Source organism: Pleurodeles waltl, chromosome 1_1 (genome assembly GCF_031143425.1).
Source record: "Pleurodeles waltl isolate 20211129_DDA chromosome 1_1, aPleWal1.hap1.20221129, whole genome shotgun sequence".
In the NCBI taxonomy this organism is placed as follows: Eukaryota; Metazoa; Chordata; class Amphibia; order Caudata; family Salamandridae; genus Pleurodeles; species Pleurodeles waltl.
Genome location: NC_090436.1, coordinates 217,118,258 through 217,143,008, shown reverse-complemented (window position 1 = coordinate 217,143,008; position 24,751 = coordinate 217,118,258). Strand labels below are relative to the sequence as shown.

General features: G+C 47.9%; 1 protein-coding gene across 17 annotated transcripts in view; it reads right to left on the bottom strand.

Annotated features, from left to right (window-relative positions):
* NIPBL (NIPBL cohesin loading factor) overlaps nucleotides 1-24,751 on the bottom strand; it is a 1,341,000-nt gene that overhangs the window by 420,146 nt on the left and 896,103 nt on the right. For all 17 annotated transcript variants that reach the window (XM_069221119.1, XM_069221174.1, XM_069221201.1 and 14 more), the window contains 2 exons: nucleotides 4,666-4,764; nucleotides 4,429-4,575 (listed from right to left, as the gene is read on the bottom strand). In XM_069221119.1, the coding sequence (XP_069077220.1) occupies nucleotides 4,429-4,575; nucleotides 4,666-4,764 (246 nt within the window). The remainder of the gene's footprint in view (nucleotides 1-4,428; nucleotides 4,576-4,665; nucleotides 4,765-24,751) is intronic.

Sequence of the window (24,751 nt, the reverse complement as noted above, 5' to 3'; positions counted from 1 at the left end):
ACTGGACTGGTGAAAACCGTTTTATGCAAGGAGGGCACCACATGTGCCCTTCAAATCAAACTGGTGGCTTGAGGAGGCTACTCCTCCGCAGCCTTGTAACACCTACTTCCAAGTGAAAAGGTGTTGCCTCCCTCTCCCACAGAAAATCCTTTGTTCTGCCTTCCCCTGTCTGAGCTGGTCAAACAGCAGGGAGACAGAAACCTGAGGGGTTGCAGCAGCGTGGGCTACTCGCAAGTCCTGAAAGACTGGAAAGAGGAATACTGGGGGTTCCTCTAAGGAGCCCGCAGAGTGCATGAAATCATGCCACCAATACTGGCATTAGTATTGGGAAATGATTCTGAGATGTTTGATATCAAACATGCCCAGGTTCAGAACTACCATAAAGTAGCTGGACCACATGAAGTGAGTGACCTGTGGCGAGTACATGGGTAAAATGGCTTCCTCGCACTTACGAAGTCCAGTGCATTGGAACTGGAGTTCGTTCATAGGGGCACCTTTGCTCATGCAGGGGTGCCCTCAGACACAGGAACATGCAACCTGCCCTCAGGGGCTGGAAGGGCCTACCATAGGGGTGACTTACAGTGACCTGGTGCAGTAACCAGTAATGAAAGGATGCGTGCACCTTTTCACGCAGGCTGCAATGGTAGGCCTGCAGACAGTTTGCATGGGCTCCCATGCAGGACCACTTGTGTACCAATGCCCTGGGTACCTCAGTACTATATACCAGGGACTTGCAGGGGTACACCAGTATGCCTATTGTGGGGCATAAAGAGGTACCCAAGTTTGGGGGAGAGAGCACAATCGCTGGGGTCCTGGTTAGCAGGTTCCAAATGAAGACAGTCTACACACACACTGATAAACAGGCAAAAAGTGGGGGTAACCATGCCATGCTAAAAAGAGTGACCTTCCTACAGGTTCCAGACCATTGGCATTTATCCAGCTCCTAATACCAGTTGTCTGCTTGGTCAGGCTTCTCCTCAAAGGGTTCATAATTCTTTGCCTCCCCCTTTCATGTGAGAAAGGCCTACCCATGAGAGGCAGGTTCAGAAGAGGCTACGGCCTGGAGAGTGCTGCAGTCAAAATAAATGGACATTGGGCAGTGCCATCTTGGGATCTTAAATGGCAATAGGCTCATCCAGCAGCACCAGGGACTACGCAAGGAGGGCCTGCCTGGGTGGTGGCACCTGTGGCAGGGTTGGTATGGATCCAGGGGCAAATCTAGAGGGCATGGCTGTCATCATAGATGTAGGTAACCCAGTAAGGGCACTTCTCTCCTCCAAGGGGCCTTAAAGCTGCCAGAGGGAGTCATTGGCCCAAAGATGGCATGCATGGAACCATACAATTATTTTAACTGAGCAGGGGTCACACCTGGTTCAGGGAACTTGTGGAAGCACTTTTGCCACCTTTTTCATCAATTAATCAATCAAAACTTCTATAGCACGTCTCATCACCCACGGTTCCTCAAGGTGCTGTTGCGGGCGTGCTGCTCACTTGAACAGCCAGGTCCTGTGGTCCTTCCTGAACTGGTTCAGTCATGTGGTCTTCATGTGCTACTTGGTCTTACACAACTTCGAGGATGGAAACAGATGCCAATATAGGCACCATGCATGTAACTTTCGACTCAGAGGTGAAAGACTTCATCCACCGGCATGCAGAGGTAGTGCTCAAGATTTTCCAGATTCAGTATGATACTTGGCAAATATAAGGTGAGGAATTTGTGGTTAGAAGTCTCTATCAGAAAAAATATTTCTTTTACACAGGTCTTCTGAGGTTTCCATTCCAAGACATCTCTATCTTTCTCCAACATGCCAAACACATTTTCTACTACTGTAGGAAGCTGGCTCTCTAACTCAGTACACTAAAAGGAGGTACACTGTGCAGAGAGTCTAGTGGATCACCAATTGGTATTGCAGAGGCAAAAGTAGATAGGACTAATGCTCTATTTGTGGTAGTGTGGGCAAGAAGTTAGGCTTATCAGAGGGTAGTGCTATGCACTTGTTTTACTCAAAGACAATAAATGAGACACATGAATGAATTAATCGAAGACCAATTTAGAAAAATAACAATTCTTTGTATATAGGTTTCAAACTCAAGAACTTCGTAAACAGGTAAGTAGATTTAAACATAAATACTTTGCAGTTTCCAAAACAGACAGTGCAATTTTCAGAGTTCTCTTAATGTTATCCTATGGAGGAAAACAATGTTCAGCAAACAGGGTTAACAACGACTTACGAAGCCAATCTCAGGGAGTTAGGGTACGTACTAGGCACTGTTCAGAACCACCCCGACAGGTCACACTGGGCGGCAAGAGGGCAGCCCGGTTCAAAGGAGCAGTAAGGCGCTGGGTGCCCAATGGCTTCCTATGGAGTTTGACCCTATTACTAACAGGCCGCTGGCTCTGGCTGGGACAACAAAAGAGTAGGTAGTAGACTTCGGGGTGCTCGGGGACGTAGGTGCACCATTGGTCCTCTTCTCCTGTGCCCAGAGGGGGATGGATAAAGGGGTGTCTTTAGGCGTTGGGTTTTCACATCCAGGAGGACTTGCTGGCTGGAGATCCTGAGCGTTGAGTATGCAGGTGTTGTGAGAGAGTCTGGTAGCCGTGGACCTTGGGTGGACTAGAGCTCTTGGTAGTAGGGTGGCATCACTGGCACCAGTTACCCTCCTCAGCTGGGGACAAGGGTGCAGTGGTTGCTGTAGCTGTCAGATTTTCTCTCTCCCCAATCCAGTGGGAGGGGAAGCCTGTGTCTCGTGCGAGTCCAAGATGGGTGAGAACACACTGGACTGTCTCTGGGCAGCTAAGGGCCCACGTTGGCTTCACCTCGAGTCGTGGACGTCAGGTGCAGTGGTCACTTTTGGTGTCGGGTTTACAAGGTTTCAGCAGCTGCAGAGTCCTTTCCGTGGAGTTTCTTGTTGCAGGGCAAGTCTTTATTGAAGGCTGGACGAGGTGGCTCCTTGCACAAGATCTTCGAGGTCGGCAGGCAGGCCTGAAGGGCTGGTTCCAGGTCAGGTGTTGCTTCTTTACTTCAGCAGATGCAACTCTTCTTTGTCTGGGTCTTCTTATGTTGTCAATCTGGATTCTAGGGTTCAGGGGTGCCACCTAAATACTGAATTTAGGGGCAACACAGGGAGTGCCAGGCAGTAGCCAATGGGCTGACCACCTTCAGGTTGACTACACCCCCTTCTTATGACCACTTCCGCTGGGAATTGGGCATTACCCTAACCCTAGTGGCCTAATTTCTTCCCAACAAGATGCAGGAATTTGAAAAGTAGTGTCCACTTCAGCTTGTCTTCCTTAGGGGTGGGACTGGCCTTAAGTGGACACTCCTCCCAATGTAACTTTTTTTTGCCTGTGCTGCCGCCAAAACTGGGGTCAGGACAGGGCGGTTGGACATCTCCGCCAACCGGAAAGACCTGGGTCGCATTACAAAGGTGGCAAGGCCTTTGAAGCTCCCCGCCCTGGAATGTTTATCCTGCTTGGGAGAGGAGGTCACACCTCTGACCAGCGCAGGCGTTTGTCTCAGGGCCTCCAGAGCACTGGCTCTGACCTTGGGGGCCAGAAACACATCTGTGGTAGCTGAACTGGTCAGGACCAGTCAGTCAACACACTAGTAGTTGGGGACATATTCAGGGGGCACTTCTAAGGTGCCTGTGTCTGCATTTATAAATAAATCCATCCCTGTGGTCAGTGAGGGTTTATTATTCTGAGATGTTTGATACCAAACATCCCAGGATTCAGATAAGCCATCATGAAGCTGGAGAACTCGTAATAACCAGTGTCCAGCACGTGTATTTAAAATGGCTTCCCTGTGCACTTACTATGTCTCAGAATTGAGGGACATAGCAGGGGCATATCTGCTCATGCATATAGGTCCTTACATGTGCCTGGATGCACCCTGCCTTAGGGGTGACTTACACCTGGCACATGCAGTGATAGGGTACCTGGCACACAGGGGCGTGTGACATGTCGTGTTTTCAATTTAGACTGCACCAAAACATGCAGCCTGCAATGGCAGAACTTGTGTGAGTTTGGTGAGTGGCCTCGGGGGTGGCACAACTGGTGCTGCAGCCCGCAGAGACATTTATTAGTATCCCAGGCCCTAGGTACCGGGGGTATCAATAACAAGGGACTTACAGTGGTAACTAAAGAGTTTGCCAATTGTGCAAAACAACTGTGCAATTTTGGTGAAAGAGATTAATTTATGGTGTTGTTTTGGTATACCTTCACTACCACCCAAGGACACGTACATGACAGCAAAGATTTGTGGCAAGAACATAAGAAATAAGCTAAACAATCCACCTAGTCACTGGGCATTTGCTGTTGCTTGAAAATGTAAACCGAGATTAACTTTTAGAGCTGCGCTTTTCAAAAATATATTGATCTCAACATCGTCAAATATCATTTTATACATCTGTCTTAAGGGTGCATACCAGTATCCGCTCAATCAACATTTCATAATACTGCTCGGCTAGCTGAGGTCGACAGAGAACAAAGCGACCAAGCAATTCTACTGCTGCTTCCCGCACACTAGTAGAATTATCCATTAGTCGTCCATGGACACCCCGCTGCATATCAAGCTAGTGGAAAAAAAACAAACACAAGTTAGTAATACAAAGAAGGGCTGTCCTTTAGATTGACAATATTGAATAAAAATAGTGCTATTTTACCCTGGCAAGAATGCTGGGGTCAACTGCAACAACCTCAGATAGGCATTTCATGGCTTTTGTTCGCACTGCAATTGCATTTTCCCCAAGTACACGTAAAATCTAAAAAATGAAACAGAAAGTACATTTTTTTAAAAGGACTCTTTATTAAAGAAAGAAATGCGGAGCATTTTTCTTTGCAATATAATTGTTTGTGAAAGTACCCCTCAGGATTAAAGCGGACACTCAGTTTTTACATCTATAGTCAAATATCTATTTGTAAAAGAAAACCTTCCTCAAAATATTTACACATTCAAGAACATTGTTTATGTAATCAAATGACTAAATGAGAAAACGATAATATTTAGCTCTTCAACGCTCCTTCTGGGTTTCCTGACCAACGTGTCATGATTTACAATACTCGCATACACAGACAATTTTGTAACATATTTAAAACACTTTCAAAAACTCAATTTCCCTACACATGTGCCAAAAGCAATCTTTAAGTATTAATAGATAGATATGGGTTAAACTGGAGTTTCGCTTTAGAGAGAGCAGGGAGCCCTTACTCAAAGAGTTTGGGGGTGGAAGCACAAATGCTTCTGGTGAAGGTTACGAATCTTTTTGCAATCATTGTTTCTCAGAAGTAAATTTCCTCTCAAGTATGAGATACTTTAAAACAGAATGAGACTAACTACAAGGTAGTTTCATTAAGCTGGTTGGAGGAATTGATGCAGGAACAATCAACTACTAAGTTAGTGTAGCTATATCCACAAAATATGAGTTATGAAAGTATCACAACTCACTATGGATAAAAGTAATCTTCGTCAATAAGGGACTATAGAAATACTGAGTTTAAGAAACTTAGTGGTTTCAACAGCTCTAGCATTCATTTGTAAAAGGCATTCTCAAGCTCCCAAATTGGAGCATCAGGTCTTTAACAAGGATTGGAAAGGATATACACTTTTTGAATGAAGGCCTGGAGGCTAGGGGGAGTGGGCGCTACCACTATTATGATTAAAGCAGTGCAGCGTTTCAGAGACCAGTGGAGTAGAGGTAATAGGAAGATCCAGGGTCTCATCTAAACAGCAACAGTGCAAAATGAAGGAAAGCAAGAAGTCAGGGGGAAGGGATTAACAGCACAACCCATCATTGACAGCAAATTAAGGAGATACTGTTCTGAATCTTGAGCGCACTGTGGGGGATAGGAGATTTTAAATTACCCTCTTAAGAAAAAGTACTTAGAGCACTGCATTGCAACATTACCTAAAACTACCAACTTCGATTTATAATGGTCATCATCTGGGTGACAAGGCACTCTCATGCAGTGGCAAATGGAAACACTGGAGGATTGAGCAGAGGGGATTCATATGTACTGTTCTTTCCAGTGGCCTTCAAGGAGGAGAGCAGGCCTACAGCAACAAAAGGCACTAGATTCTTAAGTGAAAGGAAACCCATATGAGCAGCTAGAAAAATTGGAGGAAATGCTATACCCAAGAGGGAGGAGAGAACTTTATCTGCACAGATAGCATGGAGTATAGGAGTGCTCACGGAGAAACCTAGTAGATTGTCTTCATATGTCTCAAGTTTAAACAGGAAAATGATAGGGCAAAAGAGAAATACAAACACATATTTTTCTATGATTACCCAGATGCACCATGACATTACTTTAATGTTAAAGGGTTCCAACCCAAAAACAGATGATTCTAAGGCTGTCGAGAAAGTACAAATCAAAGATTAATTTAATATTGCTGCTGGTTTTTCGACTCAGAGTGCACTGAGACCTGCTAACCAAACATCAGTGCCAGTGACACTAAAGTGCCTGACCCTAAGTGCATGTCGACTGGACTGCATCCAACTGGAAATGGCTGACCTACCTGTAAGTCCCTATTATATGGTACATTGGTGCAAAAGGCGTGCAAGTTAGAGGGGTACTCTAGGGCAGCAATACTGGTTGTGCCACATTGGAGGCTCCTCATGTAAAATAAGTGCTCCAGTCCACCATTGCAGACCTGTAGAGCAGTTGTGCACTGCTAGCCTGACTTTGACATTGAAGGCAATCACAAATCCGCTACTTCCCTTGTACATCTCTGCAAGACACCCTCCTGGCAGACCTAACAAGTCCTAAGGTAGGGTGCTACATATGACACGGGCAGGACATATATCTTAAAGGTCCTGGTGGTAAACATGTAAAACTATTGTTTTTTTTACTGTGGAAAACTTTGGTCGCCCAATTGGCGTGTGCAGGATTACATGCTGACCCCAAAGCTAAAAAATGTCACTTTGTGTTTAAAACTCCTGTGCCTTCCCGGGAACACATTAAGTGTGCTCCACAAGACCGATATCTGCCCTCCTGGAGAGACGTGGCAGCATCTCAGGAAGGGGAACAATGAGGGATTGCTGGCCAAGGAGGGGCTACTTTCCTCCTGCAATTATCCACTTGGTTGTTAGCCCCAAAAGGTAGGCTTCAAAGGAGAAGCAGTCTTTGAAGGGCAGATGTGTTACACCAGGGAGGAGGGCTGACCCATGTGTTAGGCACACAAGCTAGCACGGAGAGGAGAGAGAGAAACCAGTTCCCAAACTGGTTTCCCCAGGGGCATGTAGGTCTGAGGTAGCCACAACTCAGGGGCGGGCTAAGGAGGTCTGAACACCGAGAGAGGGGTGTCATCACCTTGGGAGTAGACACAATGGTGCATCCTAGGATAGCCAGTTGTCACACTACCCCAGAAGTGGTCACTAATGGAAGGTGAACCTGGTAGCCTATTGGCCACCAACATCCTGCTCTGGGGGCATTTTCTGAGCGTAAAGGAAGCACCCTTGGCACCTGGATCCCAGCTCTCATCCGAACTGGAAGAAGGTCCGAAGATGGACTGACAAGCAAAGAGACTGCATTGTTGAGGACTGCACTTGCTGCCTAGTGAAGAGAGGGGCTGTGCCTGTCGTGTCCTGCTCAGGTAAAGGCTATCTCCAGAGCCCAGGAAAGCTAAGAGACTCCAAGGACCAGCCGACTGGCATCATATTTGCAGCACAGGGACACAACAGATGAAAAAGCCTACTGGGGCAAGTTCGTAGCCAAAAGTCTTTAAGTCACTACCACCGTCGCCATGCAGCACCAGGGTCCAATACCCGGCACACAAAGCTGCGCCAGAGTTCGATGAGCCCGTGAGTGCTGTCAAACATTTCCTGAGACCCTCCTAAGGTGAGTTATCGACCCAGGAAGGACTAGCCTGTGACTGCTACCTTGCGTGACTGGCAGATTAGTGGTGACTGGACTTCAGCCAGACCAGGCAAGATCTCATGGGACATCAACCCTGCAACTAGGAACCTTGCACCATCTTCGTGGACCAACAAGTGCCTGCAGGGAGATCCCTAGTGACTGTGTCACATCCACAGTATCCTTGGAGCATATTTAGCATCCTTTATCTCTTGCAACAGGGCCACTCCTTAGGAATCCATTGAAACATGGCTAAAGTGACTGGGACTGACTGCTTCTTAGTACCCAGCTGGTTCCCCTTACTAGCTCCCTGCGAGAGTTGGTCACCTCAAGTAACTTCAACCAACTGCACTTACACTTGCCAAGTTTTCTTTGAAAATATATTTAGGTGTGAAATTAATTGAATTTGCCAATGCTTGTTTGCAGTAGAGTGAAATGCTTTCATTTATAATTACTTGAAATTCCATATTTCCGGAACACTCCAGTGGATCTTTTCATTCTAGTGTCTAAATTCTTATAAAAACAAATTACCTAAATTGGTGTTGGATTTCTTGAGTGTTGTGTTGATTTCTTCAATTGTTTTGGTGCTGTTTAAATGATTTACACTTGTCCCTGTGTGTAAGCCTTGCTGCTCAGTGCCCCAGGGTTGAGCTGAGGGTTTGAAAGACGTAACTTACTGGATCTAAAGGGGTTGGTAAGTGTATTACATAGTGAGGTCACACAACCACACCATGTATTACACCCAATTTCCTCACACGTATCTGTTGAAAAATGATTGGGTAAAGCTAAAATGAGCAAACTCATTACATTTTGTAATACTCCTTCTGGTACATACTCTAACCACAGATTTATCATCTTTAGCATAGCCCCAGATGCCAGACTGGTGTTGGAAGATTTAAAACAGCATTGCTCCAAAGCACCAATATGTGCTGTTGTCCGGCTCCGCTGTGACTTAACCAGGAAAAAAGTGATGTATCGTGGCTGCAGTGAAAGTGTCTAGAGTTCACTTGTACAACAAGCTGACAATCATGATGAGGAAGACGGGCTTCAAAGTCAGGAAACGCAGCGAACAGCTACGCACAGGATAGAAGGGAGTACACATGAGAAACGTACATGTTAAGATCCCACTGTGACATCACAAATGGTTTGGTGAGGGATAAAGTGAGATGCTTTTGATAAATCTCATCAGAATCAGTGAGGTAAACAAGGATGGTTGACTGGCAAACGTAGAGAGGGTGAAGAGGGCGGACCAATATCCTTTAGTGAAGTTCACTGCAAGACCTTCCTGGGCCAAAGAAGCAAAGGGAAAGCGGACAGCTTAGATTGTAAGGGGTCAGTCTTGCAAAGACCACACCAGGCCACACATTTTTTTCCAGTGCTCAGCATAAATCGATTTAATATAAGGACAGCTTGTGGCAGGGATGACATCCAGCACTCCAGGTAGCAAATCAAAAACACAGTCAATCACAGTCACTCAAAGTTCACATATGTATGTGTATATTTCTTATGTTCATGTGGAGTATCCAGCACTATTTCTCAGACAGGAGGCAAAGTGGCCCCTTCATTGGAGGGCAGATGCTGATGCCCAGAATGTCCAGGCACCACACACTTGGTCCAATCTGGAGCCACTAGTATGACTTAGGCCAGGTTATTTCTGATCCTTTTCAGAACTCGAGGCAAAGAAGGGAAGTAGTATATATGAGTCTAGAGTTCCATTGCATCCAAAATATATCTCCTGAGTGTTCTTGTGTAAACTAAAGCACAAAACGTTGGACGCTGCACATTTGAGAGTGATAAAACTATCTAGCCAGGGTTCTCCCGACAGCTGGGAGACACTATACACCACCTAAAGATGTAGTTGCTACTAGTGATCTGCCAGACACTCCCTGCTCAGTTTGTCTAGTCCGGAATTCAGGGACCCTCCTATGTGGTTCATGATCAGGCAAATGCCCAGATGCTTCAACCACCTCCAGAGGCGCAGAGCCTCTTGACAGGACTCCATTCTGGCCTTTTGCAGTACCACATGGTGGTGGTGTTGTCCACGAGAACTTTAAGCAGTCTCCTTTTGAGGAGAAGCTGGCACGCCTACAGAGTCACACAAATGACCTGCAACTCTCAGATTTATGTGGTGCCAACTCTCCATTGGAAACCAGAGTCCCATGGATCTCCACCTCCCCCAGATTACCTGCCCAGCAGAGACATTCGTCACCATCATTTCTGGGTGGGAAAGGGAGAGGGTCTACTGCTGGATCAATTTGATCAAATTAGTTACCACAGCAAATACCAAGCCATCCTCTCCAAGACCTGGATGGCATCAGACAGTTTATATTGATGCTGGGCCTACTGGAACTTTATATTCCATTGCAAAGCATGTATTTGCGCTGTAGTAGGTGGAGAGGAACTGAAGGAGTGACGCCCATGTTGGCTAATAATTTGTCTGCCAGTGCTGCACCACTGATAGGGAAGGTTGGCTGTCTGCATGTCAACCAGGAATAGTCTAAGCTTTCAGAATTGTTGCACAAACTGTTTGGTAGAGGTAACCAGCCCAAAGGAACAAACTGTAGTAGCCCTGCCTTTAAAGCCTTTCGACACAGAGTCTAACTTCTCACGGAAAAACTGGGACCCATCAAAAAGCATATCCAGCAGATCACCTGTAAATCTTGTGGATAGCATCAATGCATGCCTGCAAAGACCCGCAGTGGTACTGACTGCCCTTCCAAGGCAATCCATCAGTTTCAGTCCTGCATGGATAACATTTGGCTAGTCCTCTACATCATGGATTGCCTGAGCCAAAGTAGCCCTAAGGTCCTCAAGGACTGGCTGCAAGATCTTGCTGCCATATTCCAAAGGGAAAGTGTGGAACGTCCCAGCAGACTAAATGCATTACGAACCATAGTGCTAGACTGCTGGAAGTAAACATGCTTGACAAAAGAATCAATCCTCTTGGAATCCCTATCAAAAGGAATGCTCGGAAATGAATTTGGGTTTAACTTTCTGGTTGAGGCCTGAACAATAAGAGTCTCTGGGGTGGGGTGCTTCGTGAGAAAAGCCAGGTCACTAGACAATGGTCTGTGACAACTGGTCATCTGTCTATTCACAGGGAAACAAAAACAAGGCAGACCAAATAGCCATCAAGGTATGAATGAGGGCATCATTAAAAGGAAATTAATGGAAATAAGGGCTCAGAAGTTGCTGGACCAGACTGCAAATTCTGTCAGAACATATGTTCTGGTGTCAATGGAGGGTATCCGCAATTGTGTCTCTACTGTTCTCCAGATCACCACTGCAAATGAGGCACTCTGCCAAAGGTAGCTTAAGTGGCGAGTCAAATTGTCCCAGGTCAGGTGTCAAGCCCACTGGAATTCTGCAAGTCAATGTATAAGGACCTATCAGTAGAATGGGGTCATCCCTATCATTATCTTGGGGTGATTCTTGCTGCGGCATATGATCAAGTCAGTACAAACGACATAACAGTCTCTGCTGGTCAGTGTAAATAGCAGAGGCACTGGATTAGAGTCAGGTTGCAGGACAACCAGTTGCACTTTTCGTGTTTTGGAGTGCATCAGTCAGCTTGAGTGGAAATCAGTTTGGGGTGCGTCAGTGCTGACACCAGGGTCGCTGGGACTGGTGTGAATCTATCTAACAGAATCTATGATGATAAAGCCACTTTGCAATGCTGTTTTTCGTAACATAAGGCATGACTTTGCAAATCATTAATTAATCAAATAAACACCTTAACCATTCAGAGGGTTCTTAAACTCAACCTGCTACTTCAGTGGGATATGTTGATAGAAAAAGGGTCGGCTTGGAAAAAGAAGATATGCAGTCTGTTTCGCTTCCATGTCCTTTTCATAGACATTTATTCATTATGGATCTAACCCCTTTTGTGAGGTGCATGTTCTACATATGAACCTCCAGCAACTATGGTCTCATGAACAAGAATAGGTTGAGGCAACCTGAGAGCCCCCTTGCTTTGGTTTAAGAACATTATCTAGCCTGCATAAAGTCCTTCTGTCAAGAATGTGCATGGCAGTACCAAGACATGCTTTACTCTGGTGTGCTAGAGGAGAGATGGTTATTCTTTGGACAAGACCAAGTTGTAGTATGCCTCCCATTACTTCTGAAACATTGTAAGGACCTGGGTTCTGGTTGTAGTACCAGTAAGAAAGTTCCCCTTTTTGGCATGGTTACCTTCCACTTTTTGCCAGATATTGATGCTGACTTGACAGCGTGCGCTGGGGGTTCTGCTAACCAGGCCCAAGCACGGGTGTCCTTTCCCTAAAATGTACCAATGTTTCCGCAATTGGCAGACACCTGCCCCACAGCTAAGTCCCTTGTAAAAGGTATCAGTGGTACCAAAGGCTCTGTGACCAGGGAGGGTCCCTAAGGGCTGTAGCATGTATTGGGTCACCCTAAGAGACCCCTCACCAAGCACATGCACACTACCGTTGCAGATTGTGTGTGTTGGGGGGAGGGGGGAGAAAAAGTTAAAGTCAACATGGCACCCATTCCAGGGTGTCATGTCCACAAACCACTGCTTGTGGCATAGGTAAGCCACCCCTCTATCAGGCCTTACAACCCTAAGGCTGGGTGTACTATACCGCAGGTGAGGGAACAGGTGCATGAGCAATATGCCCCTACAGTGTCTAAGTCCATTTTTAGACATTGTAACTGCAGTGAGGTAATATGAAGTACATGGGCTGGGAATTTGTCATTATGACTTCCACAGTTCCATGATGGCTTCACTGAAGACTGGGAGGTTTGGTATCAAACTTCTCAGCACAATAAACCCACACTGATGCCAGTGTTTGATTTATTGTACAATGCACCCAGAGGGCACCTTAGGGATTCCCCCTGTATTTTAACCAACTGCAAGGAAATGCCTCCTTGGCATGGTTACCCACTGACTTTTTTCCTTTGCTGATGCTAAGTTATGATTTGAAAGTGTGCTGGGACCCTGCTAACCAGGCCCCAGCACCAGTGTTCTTTCCCTAAACTGTACTTTTGTCTCCACAATTGGCACAACCCTGGCACGCAGGTAAGTCCCTTGTAACTGGTACCCAGGGCCCTGATGCCAGGGAAGGTCTCTAAGTGATGCAGCATGTCTTATGCCACCCTGGGGACCCCCTCACTCAGCACATGCACACTGCCTCACAGCTTGTGTGTGCTGGTGGGGAGAAAATGACTAACTCAACATGGCACTCCCCTCCGAGTGCCATGCCAACCTCACACTGCCTGTGGCATAGGTAAGTCACCCCTCTAGCAGGCCTTACAGCCCTAAGGCAGAGTGCACTATACCACAGGTGAGGGCATAAGTGCATGAGCACTATGCCCCTACAGTGTCTAAGCAAAACCTCAGACATTGTAAGTGCAGGGTAGCCATAAGGGTATATGGTCTGGGAGTCTGTCAAACACGAACTCCACAGCACCATAATGGCTACATTGAAAACTGGGAAGTTTGTTATTAAGCCTTTCAGCACAATAAATGCACACTGATGCCAGTGTGCAATTTATTGTAACATACACCCAGAGGGCATCTTAGAGATGCCCCCTGAAAACATACCCGACTTCCAGTGTAGGCTGACTAGTTTCTGCCAGCCTGCCACACATCAGACATGTTGCTGGCCACATGGGGGAGAGTGCCTTTGTCACTCTGTGGTCAGGAACAAAGCCTGTACTGGGTGGAGGTGCTTCTCACCTCCCCCTGCAGGAACTGTAACACCTGGCGGTGAGCCTCAAAGGCTCACCCCCTTTATTACAGCGCCACAGGGCATCCCAGCTAGTGGAGATGCCCGCCCCTCCGGCCACTGCCCCCACTTTTGGCGGCAAGGCTGGAGGAGATAATGAGAAAAACAAGGAGGAGTCACCCACCAGTCAGGACAGCCCCTAAGGTGTCCTGAGCTGAGGTGGCTCTTACTTTTAGAAATCCTATATCTTGTGGATGGAGGATTCCCCCAATAGGATTAGAGATGTGCCCCTCCCTCCCCACAGGGAGGAGGCACAAAGAGGGTGTAGCCACCCTCAAGGACAGTAGCCATTGGCTACTGCCCTCCCAGACCTAAACACACCCCTAAATTCAGTATTTAGGGGCTCCCCAGAACCTAGGAAACTAGATTCCTGCAACCTTAACAAGGAGGACTGCTGACCTGAAGCCCTGCAGTGAAGACGGAGAAGACAACTGCTTTGGCCCCAGCCCTACCAGCCTGTCTCCCAACTTCGAAGAAAACTGCAACAGCAACGCATCCAACAGGGACCAGCGACCTCTGAAGCCTCAGAGGACTGCCCTGCAACCAAGGACCAAGAAACTCCGGTGGACAGAGGCCCTGTTCAACAATCTGCAACTTTCTTGCAACAAAGAAACAACTCTAAGGACTTCACGTTTCCCGCCAGAAGCGTGAGACTTTCCACTCTGCACCCAACGCCCCCGGCTCGACCTGCGGAAAAACAACACTACAGGGAGGACTCCCCGGCGACTGCTAGCCCGTCAGTAGCCAGAGACGACCCCCACCCTGAGCCCCCACAGCGACGCCTGCAGAGTAAATCCAGAGGCTCCCCCTGACCGCGACTGCTTGTAACAAGGGACCCGACGCCTGGCACCAACACTGCACCCGCAGCCCCCAGGACCTGAAGGAACCGAACTCCAGTGCAGGAGCGACCCCCAGGCGACCCTCTGCCTAGTTGTTTCCTATCTAAAACCCTGCACTGCACCCACCCGCCTCCGTACTGCTGAGGGTGTGTTTTGTGTGCCTACTTGTATCCTACCACCCCCCCCCCCCCTTCAGTGCTCTACAAAACCCCCCCTGGTCTGCCCCCTAGGATGCAGGTACTTACCTGCTGGCAGACTGGAACTGGAGCAACCTTGTTCTCCATAGGCGCAGCGCAGCCTATGTGTTTTGGGCACCTCTTTGACCTCTGCACCTGACCAGCCCTGAGCTGCTGGTGTGGTAACTTTGGGGTTGCCTTGAACCACCAACGGTGGGCTGCCTATGCCCAGGAACAGAGACTTGTAAGTGTCTTACTTACCTCACAATCTAACCTTTTACTTACCTCCCCCAGGAACTGTTGATTTTTGCACTGTGTCCATTTTAAAAATAGCTTGTCATTTTAACAAAGAATGTATATGATATTGCTTTAATTCAAAGTTCCTAACTCACCTGTGTGAAGTACCTTACATTTTATGTGTTTACTGTTGGGGGGACGGGACACATCCCTATTGGGGGAATCCTCCAAAACCAAGATGGAGGATTTCTAAAGGCAGGGGTCACCTCAGCTCAGGACACCTTAAGGGCTGGGGCGGGCATCTCCACTAGCCGGAGTGCCCTGGGGCATTGTAACACCATGCCTGAGCCTTTGAGGCTCACTGCTAGGTGTTACAGTTCCTGCAAAAGGGGGGGGGGGGGGGGGGTGAAGAACCTCCACCCAGTGCAGGCTTTGTTTCTGTCCTCAGAGAGCACAGAGGCTCTCACCCCAAGGGGTCAGAAACTTGTCTCTCAGCAGCAGGCTGGCACAGACCAGTCAGTCCTGCACTGACGGATTGGGTAAAATACAGGGGGCATCTTTAAGATGCCCTCTGTGTGCTTTTTTAAATAAATCGAACACTGGCATCAGTGTGGGGTTATTATTCTGAGACGTTTGATACCAAACTTCCCAGTATTCAGTGAAGCCATTATGTAAGCTGTTGAGCTCGTAATGCCAAACTCCCAGTCCATATACTTTATATGGCCACACTGCACTCACAATGTCTAAGAATGGACTTACACTGTAGGGGCGCATTGCTCATGCAGCTATGCCCCCACCTGTGGTATAGTGCACCCTGTCTTAGGGCTGTAAGGCCTGCTAGGGGGGGTGACTAACCGATCCTGAGGGGGGTGCCATGTCGACTTTGCCTTTTTATCCCCAACAACACACACAATCTGCAATGGCAGTGTGCCTGTGTTAGGCGAGGGGTCCCTTATGGAGGCACAACATATGCTGCAGCCCCTTAGGCAGCTTCCCTGGTCACAGGGCCCTTGGTACCACTGGTACCTTTTACAAGGGACTGATCGGTGTGCCAATTGTGGCAACAATGGTACATTTTTAGTGAAAGAACACTGGTGCTGGGGCCAGGTTAGCAGGGTCCCAGCACACTTCTCAGTTAAGTTAGCATCAATATCAGGCACAAAGTGGGGGGGTAACTGCAACAGGGAGCCATTTTCCTACACCCTCTGTAAGTCCCTAGTAAACAGTACTCCTGGTACCTAGGGCATGGGTACAGAAAAGGAACCCTGGAAGCTGCAACACACTCTGAAGAACCCAGCACCAACCTTATGCAAACTGCCATTGCAGGCTGCATGACAAGGTGCTTCCGAAATTGAAAACACACCATGGGGTGCAGCCTGTGTGCCACTGTCCCCTATGCAATATGTAAGACACCCCTCTAGCAGGCCTTACAACACTAAGGCTGGGTGCATTATATTACATGTGAGGGCATATATGCCCCTGCTATCTGTCTGTCGGTTCTGAGATACAGGAAGTGCATAGGGAAGCCATTTTAAATGCATGTGCTGGACACTGGTCATTACAGGTTTCCCAGCAACATAATGGCTTCTCTGAACCCTGGGATGTTTGGTTTCAAACACCTCAAAATAATAAACCCTCACTGATTCCAGTTATTGATTTATTAAGAAATGCACACAGAGGGCACCTTGGAGGTGTTCCCTGAAAACCCACCAGCTACTAGTGTGTCCTCACCAGTTTAGCCACCACAGATGCGTTTCTGGGCGCCCTTGTTGAAAATGTAATGTGACCCAGGTCTCTCCAGATGGTGGAGATTACCAAACCCCCTGTCCTGACCCCACCTTTGGCAGCAGCATAGGCAGGAAGAAAGATTAGCTAAATTAGGAGGAGTGTACAATTCATGCCAGTCCCACCCCCAAGGTGGACGAGTTGAAGTGGAATCTACTTTTTAAATTCCTCCATTTTGTTTGGGAGGATTTAGGACACTATGGTTAGGGTTATGCCCAATTCCCAGCGGAAGCCCGGTTTAGCCACCACAGATGCGTTTCTGGACGCCCATGATGAAAGCCAGTGCTCCCGAGGCCCAAAGACAAAAGCGTGCAGTCGGCAGAGGTGTTATCTCCTCTCCCAGGCAGGATGGACACTCCAGGGTAAGGAGCTACAAAGGCCTTGTTGAAAATGTAATGTGACCCAGGTCTCTCCAGATGGTGGAGATTACCAAACCCCCTGTCCTGACCCCACTTTTGGCAGCAGCATAGGCAGGAAGAAAGATTAGCTAAATTAGGAGTGCACACTTCATGCCAGTCCCACCCCCAAGGTGGACGAGTTGAAGTGGAATCTACTTTTTAAATTCCTCCATTTTGTTTGGGAGGATTTAGGCCACTATGGTTAGGGTTATGCCCAATTCCCAGCAGTAGCGGTCATAAAAAGGGTGAAGTCACCCTGAAGGCGAGTAGCCCATTGGCTACCACCTGGCCCCTAAATGCAGTATTTAGGGGGCACCCCTTAACCCTAGAACTCAGATTTCTGACAACCAAGAAGAGTCGGACACTACAGCATCGCACCAGCAGAGAAGACTGCAGACATCAACTGACTTGGCCCCAGCCCCACCGGCTTGTCAGCAGCCCTCATCGATTCTGCATCAAAAGACTACGGTCCTGTAGCCCAGCAACTTCCAAAGCCCTAGGAGGACTGTCTGCTTTTGACAAAGACCAAGACCTCCTGTGGATAGCAGATTTGTCCAGAAGAAACCAAATGAGGACAAATAACTCTGCCCAGAGGAACCGCAAAACTGCACCCAGACCCACCTCTGCACTCAACGCCCACGTCCTGAGTGGCACACCGTTTCTATGAAGGTTCCCCAGCGATTCTGAGCCTGATTCCACCGTGCGTTGACCCCTACCAGACTGTGCCTTGAAGCCTGGAGCCTCAATCCAAAGACTGCACCTGACAGCCCAGCAAGCTCTTTTCCAACGTCAAAGACATCCTTACATCCAGAGCCCCTGGACCTTGGGGAGCTGGACCGACTGTGTCCCTCAACATCCAAACTTACCTGGGCAGCTGTGGGTTTTCTTCATTCAGCCCCCTGGCCCGAGCCTGCAGCCTTTTTCCAAAACGACCTCTTCCATTGACTTGCACTGGGCGTCCAATGCTGTGATGGCACTCTGCACCCAGCTCCCCTGGTGCCACTGAGGGTGTTAGTTCAATGCTGCCTTGTAGCCCACCCTGTTCTTACCTCAAACCCAGGACATCGACCCCCGACACAGCTTTACTCACCTATGAGCAACACATTCACCTTCGTTCACCCCCACTCTCTTTTGGTGAACATTAGGCACCCGACCCCAAATTTGACCTCTGCACTGTTGGTGCTTATTTGAACCTTGCCTGGTGTTGACCTAAAACCCAGAAGACTGGATTTGTAAGTCATAAGCCTGCTAGCCCACACTACCGTAAACTGTGTCTGAAGGCCTGCTATTGCAGCCTGAGTGAAAGGGTGCATGCACCCTTTCACCACAGATATAAAGCTGATCTTATACTGCACTTAAGCACTGTCAGTCACCCCCCTGAAGGCCCTTCACCCCAAGGGCAGGGTGCATGTCCTTAAGCATGAGCAGGGTACCCCCACAAACCCCAGACTTTATTCCCTGGGCTTTGTAAGCGCAGGGAAGCCATCTTAAAGTATGTAGAGGACACTGGTCTAACTACATGACTGCTTCTCCGAACCTAGGCATGTTTGGCATTAAACATGTTGATATCATGCAACTACACCAATTCCAGTGTTAGCTGCATGATCCCCTGTACTCTGGGGGTTCCTCAGAGGATCCCCTAGTTCTGCTGGTGCAGCCTTACTGCGTTTGGCTGCCAGCCCACGCTGCTGCAGACGCTAGAGTCTGTTCTGCCCTCCTACTGAACTTAGCTCAAGCAGAGGAAGGCTGAACAAAGGATTTTCTGCAAGGGAGGGGTGTGAAGTATGTCTGTGATGGGGTGGCCTCTGAGCACCACCAGACTGCTTTGAAGGGCACATTTGATGCCCTCCTTGCATAATCCGGTTTGCACCAGTTCAGGAACCACTGGTTCCCGCTCTAGAGCGAAAACTGCACGAAGGACAGGTGAGTGACCACCCCCTGTCCAGCTCCTCCCAGGTGGCTGGTTGATTCTGCCATCTTCAACATAGAACGTGCAAAGGCCCTCAGAAGCATCTGACTGGTTAGGCCAGGTAGAAGATGTCCCCCCCCCCCTCTATTAGGTGGGTCACTTCAGAGAGTGACCAACACCCTTTTAGGGTTAGTTAAGAGCTTCCTAGAGGGTGGGTCCTCCGATTTGTCAAGAAAGATTCTTCAAGGAACTCTCTGCAAGATCTCTTCTGCACCTGGCTTACGGAACTGTGGCTGGCCTGCTTTTGGAACTGAAACAATACTGTATCCGGTTGGGAGGGGTCCCACTGCAACATTGTTTCTCCAACTCCTGCAAGATTTCTGCAACATCCTAGCTGTTCATCCTCTAGGGTCACAAGGAATCTGCCTGCATCCAAGAAGCAAGAAGGAATCTCCCTTAGAGTGAAGGAGTCACTCCCTGCATCTGCAGGCACCTCAAGACAACGAAGACTGATTGGTGGACGCTGGTGTCCCATCGACAAAGTAACGGCTCTGCTCACAGGTAGTGGTTCTGTGGTCCAACTGGTCTTCTGACCAACTAGGGAGACCCTTGCTATGGCCACTGGACCGAAACCATTGTGCACCACGATAGTTGCTCTTGCCAAGGCTTGTTGGCTCTTCCTCCAGGAAAGATCTTCAGGCTATAAAAAGGCCTGGCCTCCAGCACTCTGCAACTCTCCTGCGACGTGGGACTCTTGTTTGTTGTGCTGCTGAGGCCTTCTTGCGACTCCCTGTGCCTGCTGTCAGTGGGTCACTCGTGGTGACTCCTCCAACTGGCTTTCTTTCCTGCTGAAGGCCTACCCTCACTCCCTACCAAGGGTCTAGTCACTAGGACGTAGCTGGTCCTCCAAAACCTGCAAAATTCCTTGCAACCGCGATTTGCATTTGCCAAGGCTTGTTGGTGGTCTTGCTGACCACTGACCATCCTGCAATCCGACGACTGATGCCTTGATTATTGCTATGTATCTATTTTTCTGTGTTGATATCTCCAGGTGGAGACATACCCTTTTTAGTGTACCTTTAGTGTTGCAATGAAGAAACCTTTATTTTTGCAAGACCTAGTGTGGTTCTTTCTTGTGATTGGTTACTGACTGACTATTGTGGTATTGCAAGTGCTTTACACTCCTCCTAGATAAGCTTTAGCTGCCCACCACAGCTACCCCTAGAGAGCTTTTGCTATCTTGACACTTACTCACTGTCACTAAGGGCCAGCCTCCTACAGGGAGTACTACTTTGGTAGCGAATCCAGAGATGAGAAATCAGCCAGTAGAAGTAACCATCAAAAGAATAAATTACTTACCCGTAAATCTTTCTAGTGGATGCTGTAACGAAGTCTCGCGTCCACATTCGGAGGAGCTGTATACCATGTTTAATAAGGTTCAAAGTGAGTTTCAGCACTGCATTCCTGTTGAATTTTGTCAGTGTCATGTCCGACTAACGGTGTAGAAAAAGAAAAGATCAGAATGACAATAGGGCTTTCAGATGGCACTGTACACAGCTCTGTGAAACATCTGAAAAAAGGCACCAGAACAGTGTTTTAGCCCGGGTGCCACTGAATTGCGCAGGAGCCTATATCAACTTTTTTCTGAACCAGTCCAGCTTTGTAGTACAATTTGCCAGGAAGTCAAACATGATAATATTGTGCACCAGAGGTAACTGTCTAAAAACCTTGACGTGGAGAAAGTGTGTTTGAAGTAGAATCCTTGATAGTCATGCACTTATTAGCTTCTTCGGAGCGCATCATTGGAAGGTGCACAATTTCTTTGCCAATAAATCCTTTTAAGCCAGAGAGTTGTGTATGGCTTCGGAGGCCAGATACCTGGTCTGATTTTCTTTAGTGAAGGTGATGTCCTGCCATGGAGTAAATAGAAGGGCATCATTACAATATCCTCTTGCAGAGAGACTTCTGCTAGAGACCGAGGCATGGCTAGCATCTCAGTGGTTGGAAAAATTATGACAATATCAGGTTTATGGGGAGGCAACATATCAGTTGCTGTAAAAGCCTGACATTTAATGCTGTAAAGCTGCGTTCAGCGTAGTGGATACAAATTTAACAGCATTTCCATTTATCAACAGGGTCTATAGAATCAAGCCTGTTGTCTCAATACCAAGGAAATATTGCTTCTAGATAAAACTTGAAGTACAGAATAAAAGATGTTCTTGCAAAATATTGTGCCAAAAAATCCAGTATGCTAACTAAAATGTTTATCGGCTTCCTTTTCTCCTGAGGCACTGCTGTCATAGTGACTCAAGTGTCCTGATAAGAACACTGCCCATTTAATCTCTCTATGGACTTACTAGTTCAAACACATTTTTACTGACAGATGAAAATCGTGGACCAGCTTTCACTACGATGACGGAAAGGTTCTCAAAGTTTAGGGGCCTATTTAGATGGATACTCTGGTCACAGCCAATGCTTTCCAGTGGGGCTGTTACACACTTTTGATGGTAGCCATCAGACACTGGTCAGTTATGGTTGAGGTGAGAATGCAGTATCAACCAGCAACATCTTTGGAACTGTAAGAGCTATAAACTATTCTGAAATATGGAACACATGTGCAAAGGAACCCTGCAGGTGTAGAATCAGTGGAGAACGATGCAAGCTCTCATGACAATGGATCATTTCGACACAAGGATGTAGTTCTTACTCCTGAACAGGTAAACTGTGGAAACATCGGCTCCTGAGCAGACATTCAAGTCCAGTGAGTTGTCCTCACAGATGAGCTATGCTTTGTGAACTTATTCGTGGAGATCAGGTGACGCCTCTTGACAGGAGAATTCCAGTTGTTCAACACACAGTTAATTCTTTTCAGGGCTTAAATTGTTTAAAAAAAAAAAAAAAAAAAAATGTGTCAGTGCCTGTAGGATGCTGGTCCGGTGGACACCTATGGCGTTGGCAACTTATACCAGGTCCAAGCAACCCTTACTAGGTAGTGTTACATTGTCTAGGAAGCCATGGCTCTAGTGGAGTTGCGGTGAGCAGCCAAGACTTATCTAGGAGGAGTGTGAAGCACTTGCAATACCACAGTAGTCACAGAGTCACTTATCACACATGAAAGGATCCACAGTGTTGCAAAAATATACATACTTTATTATAGTAACAATGAACTAGAATACTATAGGCAATCCACCCCTCTCTGTAGGTAAGTACACACAAAATATACACAGGTAAGTACTAGGAACTAGCATAAACACATTAGAAAAGGAAACAAAATTGCAAGGGCCCTATAGGGCGACCAAACCATGTACTAAAATAGTGGAACGCGAGAATGGGTCTCCCACCAGAGGATATAGAGTGGTTAGCCAGGCGCTAGGAGAGTATCAACCCCTAGAGGTGAGTATCTAGAAGACCCCCAGCGACCAGGAGAACAGAGGTACGTTACCTGGCCGTCCCATAGGCTAACATCGGGACTTAAAATTGGGACAATGCAGGCCAGTGGAATCCAACGGTGGATCATGGGTGAAGAGGACCTGTAGAAGAAGGGGACAGAGTGCAGTCCACGCAGGAGCGTCCAGGCAGGGCAGGAGGCAATGCCCACCCTTCTGTGGTTGAAGATCTGGGACGACAGTGATGGGTGAAGGCCAGCTACGGTGACCAGGAGCTGCAGAGGAGTCCCTGAAGTCACCTGGGAGTTGTCCCTCAATGTTCACCAGATTGCAGAAGGGTCAGTGGTCTGTAGGACCACCAAGATGCACAAGCAAATGCAACTGGAGCTGAAGGAGATTTGTAGGGTTGGAGAGGACCAGAAATGTCCTGGGGGCTCGACCCTTGGAGGGGAGTCTGGGTTGAATACAGAAGAGCCAGCAGAAGTAGTCGGAGGCCCCATGAGCAACCCACTGGCAGCAGGCACAGTAAGTCGCAATGAGGCATAGGCAGCACACCTGAAAAGTAGTCCTATGTCACTGGAGCAGTAGAGAGGAGACTGTCCTTGCACAGGTACTGCTGAGGGCTGGGGCTACTTGGAGCCTGGAGATCCCTTGGAGCTGGAGTCATTAAGCCTTGGTTGGTGCAAAAGTCGTGGAGCACAGGCTCCACAACTGTCCTGGAGGAAGAAACAAGGGCTCATTGTCTCCCAAGTTGGAGAGAAGGCAAAGAGGACGCAGAGGACCCCTCAGAACCACCACCTGTGTTGCAGAATCTTCACAGATCCAGAGGACAGCAGATCCCAGCAGCCGGACGTTGCCGCCTTAGGGTGCCTGCAGATGCGAGGGCGTGACTCCTTCACTCCAAGGGAAACTCCTTCTTGCTGCTTTGGTGCAGCTGAAATCTTGCTGACCCCAGAGGATGCACAGCCATGAAAATGCTGCAAAGCGCTGACAGGAGCCACGGAAACAATATTGCAGGGCGAGGTAGTCTCAGTGTTGCAGTCTTGTTCAGTTAAGGTGGCCAGGAGCAGAAGAGGTCTTTGCAGAGGAGTCCTGGTGGAGCCCTGTATGCCAAATTTGGGGACCCACCCGTAAAGGAGTCCCTAAATAGCCCAAAAAGGGGCCTGATCACTTTGCAAGCTGACTAATCAAAGGTGGTCACTGACATCTGCCCGACAACTATGATGCTCCCAGGAGCACTCTGCCCATCTTGCTTTCAAGATGGCTGAATCAATAGGCCACCTGGAGCAGCTCTCGGCACCACCCCTGGGGTGGTGATGGACGGGCGAGTGGTCACTCCACTTTCCTCTGAGTAGATTCCTGCCAGAGCAGGGACTGGGGGTCCACGTACTGGTGCAAACTGGATTATGTAACAAGGGCACCAAATGTGCCTTTGAAAGCAAGCCTTTGGCGTGGGGAGGCTGCCCCTCCCCAGCCTTGTAAAAGATTTAACGAAAAACAACTTTTAACACTCTGAGCCCAACACTAGATGGGGGGCTTATGCAAAGCATGTATATCTACAGCCACACATGCCGTCAAACACATTTCCAAGGGAGAGGAGGTTACCACCCTCTCCCACAGGAAATCCTTTGTTTGCTTTCTCCTGCTTGAGCTGGTCAAGCAGCAGGAGGGCAGAATCCTGTGAGAGGCGGCGGCAGCAGCATGTGCTGCTCGCAGACCTTTGAAGACTGGTAGGAGCAATACTGGGATGTCCTCTAAGGAGTCCCCAAAGTGTATCGAACCATACCACCAATACTGGCATCAGGATTGAGGTATGATTCTGACATGTTTGCTACTAAACATGCCTAGGTTTGGAGTTACTATTATGTAGCTGGACCACAAGTAGTAACCTATGGCCAGTACATAGCTAAAATGGCTTCCACACACTTATTAAGTCCAGGGAATTGGTACTGGAGTTCGTAGGGGCACCTCTGCTCATGCAGGGGGGCCCCCACACACAGGGACCTGCACCCTACCCTTGGGGCGCCTGTAGGAAGCTGGCTCTTTATATACTATACCAACATGAGGTATAGTGTGCACAGAGTTCAGGGACTCGCCAGAGGCTTAACAGAGGCTAACGCAGACTACTAATGCTCTCTTTTGTGGTAGTGTGGTCGAGCAGTTAGGCTTATCAAAGGGTAGTGCAAAGCATTTGTTGTACACAGTCAAGAAATGAGGCACACACAATGACTAATTACAGACAAATTGCTTTATAGAGCAAAAATACATTTTGTTACTTTATTTCTAGAACCAGAAGGTCTTTGTTTCACGTAAGTACAGTTGTCACTAGGTATCAAGCATATGTATCAAATGTTTAGTTTTTGCAGGGAAAGCAGTTTACAGGTAAGGAAAACTTTTCAATTTCAAAAGTTGACAGTGC